General features: G+C 34.5%; 1 protein-coding gene across 1 annotated transcript in view; it reads right to left on the bottom strand.

Moving 5' to 3' along the window:
• Window positions 1-721: 721 nt before the first annotated feature.
• Window positions 722-9472, bottom strand: part of LOC150110533 (ADP-ribosylhydrolase ARH3-like) — a 168497-nt gene continuing 159746 nt past the window's right edge. Inside the window, exon 9 of the mRNA XM_090400485.1 lies at window positions 722-1095. Coding sequence (XP_090256611.1) covers window position 1095 — 1 coding nt within the window. The 3' untranslated portion in view covers window positions 722-1094. The remainder of the gene's footprint in view (window positions 1096-9472) is intronic.

Below are 9472 nucleotides of genomic sequence, written 5' to 3'. Positions count from 1 at the left end.
GATCATCGCATACTAATAATCAAAACATTTTTTTAAATGTAGTTATCACCCATGAAAGGTTATTAATAAACGTATAGTACATTTTCACTGTGGGTGGGCTAAGGATTTTTTTTTCTTCCATTCTTATCAATTTTGGTCGATTGGTAGAACCTCTGCTACTAATGGCTTACGCAAAAAGTTAAGCAAGTTTGAGCATGGCTAATAGTTTGAAGGGATAAATCATTCGATGCTGTTGCACACTCTCCCTTGATGAGTCTTTGGACTCTCTGGAGGTGTCACATAATAATGATAATATTTTTTGTAATTTTTAAAATTTGTTTTATTTTTACATAGTCCAGAAATCTTGCTCTTGAGACCAAACATGGAACTTTTTCAGCAACTTCAGGCCTCCAATAAGTGGGGCAGTGGTCTTACACTAGAAGATGAAGTTCATCTTCTACTAAAGAAAATCACCATGGTAGGATTTGAACCTATGATCTGTTGGTTGGAAAGCGGCTATACTAATCACTCGGTGAACAGCCTAACCTCACTCAGGCCAAATTGCACTTCAGTGTATAAATCAAGTGCTTATGTGATACTGCTTAATATTACTGTTGATACTTCACTTATGAAAATCTATTATTATTTATGTTAGACTGATTTCCTTTAAAAGTGTAAGAAATAATTAAATAGACAGCTTTATTTCCAACATTTTGTAAGAATTAAAAATAAATGCACAACATACACAATCGCATGTTCATTTCAGTGTTTATTACATACAGTAAACAAATTTTATTTGAAATAACATATTTCGATATGAACTATTTAACAATGCATTCAGAAAAACATTTTGTGCACTCATGTGCACATGGTAAATAAAATTCCTTTCTATTTGTGTTTTGAAAATTAAGAGTTTCAAGAATTTCTTTTTCACTAGAAAGTCTGGGAATTGTTTCATCATAAATCACTTGATGAACAGGACCAGAATCACTGCATTCAGTCATAGTGAAGTTAAATTATGTATATAACTAAGGACTCACAATAAAAATTTCATATTCTTTATAAATTCTTACAAAATTCTTTATAAATTTTATAAAAACCTTGCTTCTCTTTATTCTGAAAGTAAAAGAGATAAATTCAGTTTCAGAACTTCAAATATATGCATCATTTTTTATTTATATTTAATTATTTTTTTTTTATGAATACATTCTAAGATAATATTTATGAGAAATCTATCAGAGCACTAAACATAATTCTCACACATACACATGTTCATATCCAAATACATCCAATTTTAAAATAAATTCTTATTCAACATCAAGCTTCAAGACAAACACAAACTCATCAATATAGTAGTTCATTGATTCAGGTACCAGAGTTGTGAACTTCAAGTGGTGCACATATCAATTCAAAGGATTTTAATACTTACATTTGGATAATCAACATTAGACACTACTAGCACAAGGTGATGAACATGACAATAAATTGTCTTAAAAAAATTAACATGAATCAGCTTGCGGCAATTTGTGTAACTGATGATTTCAAGCAAAAAGTTGGTACACATTCAATTTTCGAATTGTGCACAAAGGGGTCATGTGGTAGACTGAACAGGATAAAAGGCAAAAGACTGCACTTCGCTCTAGACTAGTTCGTATACGAGTGCAAGAGAGTGATAGTATTAGGAAAAAGAAAGGACAGATAGTATGAGAGTTAGAGAAAAAAGGCCTCAGCTTTTTTTTTTATAGTCAGAGGCTATCAGTTTTCCTTTATCACCAGTCTCATGCAGATAAACAACCAAAACACCAATTGAAACAAAAGTGCAAAGATGACTGATACCCAGGTGGTTAGCCTTATCTGAATTAGATGCCTTGAGTTAGCCTTCTCTACCTGGGATTGCTCTCCAGTCATCCCTGCAATTGACCATGAGACCACATTGAGCTAAGAACAATGAAACCAGTAAAAAAAAAAAAAAAAAAAAAAAAAAAAAAAAAAAACTCTCATAGTAAAAATAGACATAATTTTATCTCCCCCTGGTGAATATTGCATAATGTTGATGGTCTACACCACTGAGCCAAAAATTTTGTATCTCCTAGAATATTTCTTTCTAAATACAAAAATTGTCTGACCAAATAATAAAATTTCCATAATACAATATTAACCCATTTCCTTCCACAAGGGTCAGTATTGGCACCCTTACTTTATAACCTATACACATATGACTTGCCTGCTACCATCTCACGCAAGTTCTGGTATGCTAATGACACTGTAATTGCCATTCAACACAAAAATATGAGTCAGGCTGAAGACGTACTTACAAAAGGTCTGAAAAACAATAGGTGAATATTACAAAAAATGGAGGCTCCAACTCAATCCAGACAAAACAGAAGTATCAAGCTTTCACCTTAATAATCACATGGCAGATGTCACTTTACATATCTTCTTTGAAGGATGTTTACTACGACACAATAAGTTTCCAAAGTACTTTTGCTGCAAAGTACGTGACACTGGACTGCACACTCTCTTACAAGCAACACCTAACAAATGTTTCTGCTAAGTTAAGAACCCGTAACAACATAATACAAAAACTAATAGGCATGACATGGGGAGCAACAGCTGATAATCTGCGGATTACAGCTCTTGGTCTACTTTTCTCTGTTGCTGAATACTGCTCATCAGTGTGGCTAAATAGTACACATGTTAAACTTGTTGATAGCCAACTAAATAATACAATGAGACTGATTTCTGGCACAATTAAATCAACGCCCACACACTGGCTTCCAGCTCTTACTAACACTGTTCCACCGAATCTGCACAGGACTACGGCTCTCTTACAGGAGTATTAGAAAATCTTGGAGAACACAGCCCTACCAATACATTTAGATCTCCCAGACTTAAGTGTATGATGATTGAGATCAAGACATCCACCACTACAATTAGCCCAACTACTACTACAATCTAACTTTGACCTGAAGCAAAAATGGCAAGAACAGTGGGAGAGCCAGACAGATGACATCACAAAATTTTCTCTCAATGAATTACAAGAAAGTTTTGATGCTTGCTCGCACCTCCCATGAAAATCCTGGACTCAGCTTAATAGAATATGAACTGGTCATGGTGTATGTGCAGACATACTTTTTAAATGGGGTGAATGACCACCCCCGCATTGTGATTGTGGAGCTCAGAGACAAACTGTGGACCATATTGTGACTCAATGTTATCTCAGAGCATATTCAAGAGACAAATATATGGATGTAATCTTTTAATTTTATTGGTTTTTAAAATGACTTTTGACTTTTAATTTTATATGTTTTTAAAGTGACAGTGTATTGTACTGCATGTTTTGATATTCATGCCATACGAATAAATAAATAAATAACCCATTTCCTACCAGATTTTTTTTAAAATTATTTTCTTGAATGAAGCAATGTTTTTTGCACGTAAACAAACATGGGATATCTAATTTTATAATATAGAAAGTAAAAATATGATTACTAAAATTAAGGGGATATTAAATCCCACATAGTTTTAAAACCGAATAAGAAACTCAAAGATAGGAATCAGAGAGTTTCTTGCCGAATATAGTAAACTATAAAGTATCGGCGAACACTAGCGTTAGCAAATGCAAGTGATCCTAGTACGTAGTACAATCTCGGGCAGCTCGTTGCAAAGGTGAGTAAAGTTCAGATCGCTATTCTTAGGTATTATCCATAATGTAAAAACACATTTCCTAGGAAAAGTATGCTGTTATTACATTATGGAGGGAGGTCACCACCCAGACCGGTTTCAGCCTTTTTTGAGGCCTCATCAGTGAGTGGCTAGACCTAATACCGAAGTGTATAGCGAAAAGAACTTATATACTCTGCGAAAGAGTTTTCCAAGTAGGTGCAACCATTAAGTTACTTAAGTATAAAGAGCTAATAAGCTTCATTTCGGCAATGAAAACATTACTAAAATTAAGGGGATATTAAATCCCACATAGTTTTAAAACCGAATAAGAAACTCAAAGATAGGAATCAGAGAGTTTCTTGCCGAATAATATATGCAAGAAACTCTCTGATTCCTATCTTTGAGTTTCTTATTCGGTTTTAAAACTATGTGGGATTTAATATCCCCTTAATTTTAGTAATGTTTTCATTGCCGAAATGAAGCTTATTAGCTCTTTATATTAAGTAAAAATATGATTTTTATTGATTTTAAAAAAAATTCCCATTTGGGGATCACGGTACATGACACGTAAATAATTATATCATTATTTTATAAATGCCACTGAACAATACAGTCTATGTGTAACCCGACATCACACTTTACACACTGTTCCTAACATTTTTCTTACAGACTGCACACTTTCTTTGTTTTCCATCTAATGTTCTCTCTAAATAATGCCCTGCAGGATTTTTTTCTCACATCTTCTGGTACATGCTTCTGTGAATTCACACTGTAGGATGGCCTTCCACTATTTTTGGGATCAGATTGAGAGTGTATATTCAAGTAGGACCTCACAACCATTCTTCTGAAATCCAATAGTGGCATTTTTCCATTAGCACTGACTATAGCCATATCCACTGCATTAGAAAATTGGAAAATACCATTTCTTGCCTCTAATTTTTATTCAATACTTTTGTATATTCCAGTCAAGCTTATCAACACCGCCCATGTACTTATTGTAATTTGCAATAGCACTAGGCTGTGAAATTATCAATTGTTTCTTCTCAGCTCTAGGCCATCTTGACACTTGTCCCAATGGTAGAACTTCCAAATGATTTGATAACATTTTAACAGTGTTGTTATCTTTCCAAACAAGACCAAATATTTCATTTCTTTTGTCAAACCTATAATCAAAAGACCCACGGAATTCTTTTTTTCATTTCCCTGTCCTTTTTTATTGGGCATTTATTCATCCTATTATATCTCACTGCTCCTGTCACAGGTATATTTTTCTCTTTTAAATTTTTTATCAAATCAAAACTTGTGAAAAAGTTATCGAAGTAAAAGCAGTGTTCTTCTGGTTTGTCTATAGTTGCCACCTTATTCAACATTACCGTCATACCTAACCCATCCGTATCTGTTTCAGAATTATTTAGTTTGCCTTCACAGATTTCCGCATTATAGCAATAATATTGAAACCAAAATGGATGGGCTTGCCCCTAATAAATTGTTTTAGATAATGTGACTATAATAACACACCATTTGTTCATCAATATTAATATTATGGGAAAATACTCTAACATGAAATTCTTATTCAGCTCATCAACAATTGGTCGAATTTTGAATAGTTTGTCCCTGTTTCCATTTATTATTGGTATATCTGTATTGTCACTAAAATGCAGGTTTCTCTTTATTTCAATGTACTGATTTTTCGGCATACATTTTCATACAATTCCTATATTTATATCTTCTTCTTCTTCTGACCAATACATCTGCTCTTGGGGTAGAGAGTGATATCCAGTTAAAAGTAATATTCCCAAGAATTTCTTGAAGCAGTCTGCCGAGAACTTAAATTGGTGACGATTATTTTGAGCTGCATAAGATATACTATGTTGTATGATAGGGTCTACTAGATTATCTGTAAAGAGCATTTCAAAAATATCTACTGGGGTTTTATCTTTTACTCTTCTTATCATGTTTATTTTACATTGCTTGCATACTTCTTCACCATCAGTAGAAATATTGAATGATGCTCTTTCTCGATTCCAATCCGATATGGGTTTTCCCTTTTTAGGTTTCTAATTTCTTGGAACTACACTCTCTTCATTACATCTTGTGCCATGAATTTCTATTGAACCTGGAACGTCATCTTCAAGAATATTGTCATCTATATTTTCCAAATCTGAAAGATCATTCACTCTATCTGGTTATATCAATAGTACCATCAAGGTCTTCATCATCTGTCAAATCCAGTTCATTGTCCCAATAATCTTCAAGTTCTGTTAGCGTTAAAAACTTTTTTCTACTCATGATTATGCTGAAAAATAAATTGAATAACTACAAAAATATTCTTAAGAGTAATAACTGTCATAGAAGTAATAAAAAATTGCAATCTCGGTATTCATAAGATAATATTTGATATAAGTCGAAATGGTAAATCATTTTACATTACAATTTTAAGACTGGAAGTCCAAAGCCTCCATGCTTCTTTGATAGTAGAAGAAATATGTTTTTAACTTTTGGTATTGGCTGGACTACAAATATTGCACAGGCTTACCATATAATTGCTTTTTTTTCAGCTTCTATAATGTCTGTAATATTTATTATGTACAGCTAAGCAAGAAAGATTATAGTTTTAAGTATTATGGCTTTAGAAGAAAAGGAAAGAGCCCAATTTTCCAGTCTTCTAAGATTTCAAAGTACTTGTAGATAAGTTCTTTACCTGTTAATACTGAGTAAGTGGAGAAGAAAATTCTAAGTATAGCAAGGAGTTCTCTCTCTCAGGATTAGTCCAAAAAGTAATGTTTAAGATCCCACTTTTCAAAAACTTTTAATTTTGTCTTGTCTGCATTAGCAGTTAAACTACTGATTTTGCTGAATTTTTTCAAAATACCAAAAAAAGATATATATGGAATCATTATCCTTCAAAGTGCCTACTACATCATCGGCATGTACTAATACCTTATTTTCATCCATAATTGAAGGAACTGTTCACTGTTAACAGTACAGCATGTGCTGTCAACTTCCTGCAAGAAAGGTTCAAGAACCAATGAAAATAATACCAGACTATGAGAGCAGCCCTGCTTCACTCCTTTTTAGATTTGGCTGGGACTGATAGGAATCCATTTACTAGGAGGCAGGTAGTTGAATTGGCATAAGTTCCTTTAATAGCAGATAGCAACTTTTGACCTACACCAATTTGCTGGAGATTGTGGAACAGAAAGGATGCTGTTCATTATCAAATGCTTGAGTAAGTTCCAATAGCACTGCCATTGCTTGATTTTTTGTATTAACAAAGCGGACTAGATCATGTAGCAGAAACAGATTAAATTCTACTGCTCAGCCTGGAACTCCATACACCAGTGTGCTTTTAATTATGTATCTCATTCCTACTTTGAGCCTGTTATGGATAATGCAGAAAAATATCTTGTCAGTATTAGATAGAGAAATAAGTCTCCAGCTGCTAATTAAGGTACGATCTCTATTAGGTTTTGGAATGAGGATTGTATGGCTTGATACAAATTCACTTGGTATGTTTCCTGATGAGAGAAAAGAATTGAACAATATAAACAGGATGGGAAGAATAAAATCCCAGGCTTACTAGTAATGCTCTAATGGGTCTGTCAAGCCCATCTGGGAAATGAATAAGAATGCCATTAATGTTCCAAGAGTTATTTCCCACAATACTATTTATTATCTTCAAACAGATTTTTATAGTCAAGGATGTCTACTCTTTTTGAAGTCTCTTTTCTGTCTTGAGTGATGGACGTCTTTGCCAAAAATGCAGATTTAAGAGACAGTCTTTAGAATAGAATTTAGTGAATTGTCTATTGAAGAATGCAGCTGAAGGGCTATCTGCTAAGTGCTGCTTGATCTTATTTAAAAATTTCTTTTTTCTACTTATTTCTGCCTTTAGTTAATAAGGCTGTGGGAATGGATGATATATCGCCACGTATTTTAAGGAATGTGCACCACAGTTGGCTATGCCCCATGACCTGGTTATTTAATGAAAGTCTTGCAGTGGGTAGGGTTCCTAAGGAGTGGAAAGAAGGCAAAATAGTACCACTCCACAAGCATGGCTCTAAGAAGTCTCCAACTATAGGCCAGTCTGTATAACTGCAGTTGTGGTCAAGGTGTTGGAGAGATTGGTAATGAATAAATACAGGATTTGGTTGATGGACATAGCATTATTTATGATGGTCAGCATGGATTTGTAAAGGAGGTCCTTTACAAATCCATGCTGACCATCATAAATAATGCTATGTCCATCAACCCAATCCTGTATTTATTCCTTTTAATTTAATTTACTTGCATTTTATGATAAGGAACCATATAAGGTGGCAAGTGTGTTAGATAAGGGAGAATCATACACAGTGATATCTTAGACTTTGCAAAAGCGTTTGATAGACTACCACATGATAAGTTGGCGTACAAGCTGTAGAGGATGAATAGATGGTATATTAGTTACAAAGCCAATCTCTGATGTTCAGAGATTGGCTATCTGAACGATACCAGCATGTTGTTGCGTATGATGGAGCAGTGTCTCAAAATAGGAGGGTAACCATGGTGGGCCCCAGGGTTCTGTTCTTGTGCCTCTGCTGTTTAACTTGTTTGTAAATGATATATCATGTGGACTGACTGGGGATCTTCAGTTATTTGCTGATGATGCAAAGTTGGGAAAAATTATAAGTAGCACTGCTGATGTTAATTCCTTTAAGGAGGATTTGAATAGACTTTTTACTAGAACAAAACAGTGGGCTTGTAGTTTTAATATCATTAAGTGCAAGGTGTTGCATTTTGGAGTGTAGAAATATAAGGTTGTGTACTATATTGATGGTACTGTAGTGCAGGAAGTAGACGAGATTAGAAATTTGGGAGTGATGGTTGACAGTAGGTTGAAGTTCACAGGGCATATTGGCAATGTTGCAAAGCCACATGTAAGGATAAGGAAGTGGTTGTGCCACTGTATAAGATACTGGTTGGAGAGGATTCAGAGATGAGTGACTAAGACAATATCAGTACTATGAAATACTGACTATGGAGAGAAGTTGAAGAAATGTGGATTGCAGAGTTTGGTGGATAGGAGGAAGAGAGGTGATATGATAGAGACATTTAAGTTAGTGAGAGGATTTTATAGATTAATCCAGAGGGGATTACAAAATGAGCAAATGGTAAGAGGGGAAAGAACCTGAGGTCATTCTCTGAAGATGTGTAAAAGTGTGGTGAGGAGGGGTGTGAGGAGCAGATTTTTTACATGGAGAATTGTCAGTGAATGGAATGCACTACAAGAATATGTTGTTAATTCAAGGATTTTAAGATTCTATATGATAAAGTTCAGAGGGCACATTGATAAGGTGTCCAAGCACATAGGATTTCTTGGTTACTGAAGAACACATTAACATCCAGAGATAAAGAGGTTATTATTCCCCTTTATAAGGCATTGATTGATACTTTCACATTTGGATTACTGTGCTCAAGTCTGGTCACCTGGATCCCTTCGAGATGAGGAGGTTGTGGAGAGGGTTCAGAGAAGAGTGACTAAGTTGGTGAGTGATGTAAAAAATGCTCCCTACATTGATAGATTGAGAGCTTGTGGATTGCAGAGGTTGGCTGATAGGCAGAGAAGAGATATGATAGAAACATTTAAATTACTAAAAGGTTTTTATAAGATTGATGCAGGGGAAATATTTCAGCTGTGTGATAGTGATGGAAGAACAAGAGGCCATTCCTAAAAATTAAGAAAAAGTGTGGTTAACAAGGGTGTGAGAACTAGATTTTTTTGCCTAGAGGGCAGTGAATGAGTGGAATGCATTGCCTGTAAATGAATTCAAGAAGAGGTATGATAGAT

The sequence above is a fragment of the Typopeltis vanoorti genome, chromosome 1 (assembly GCF_054136105.1).
Source record: "Typopeltis vanoorti isolate ZY-2024b chromosome 1, IOZ_Tvanoo_1.0, whole genome shotgun sequence".
Classification (NCBI taxonomy): domain Eukaryota; kingdom Metazoa; phylum Arthropoda; class Arachnida; order Uropygi; family Thelyphonidae; genus Typopeltis; species Typopeltis vanoorti.
Note: the sequence above shows the minus strand (reverse complement) of the source record. Positions and strands in the feature narration are given on the sequence as shown.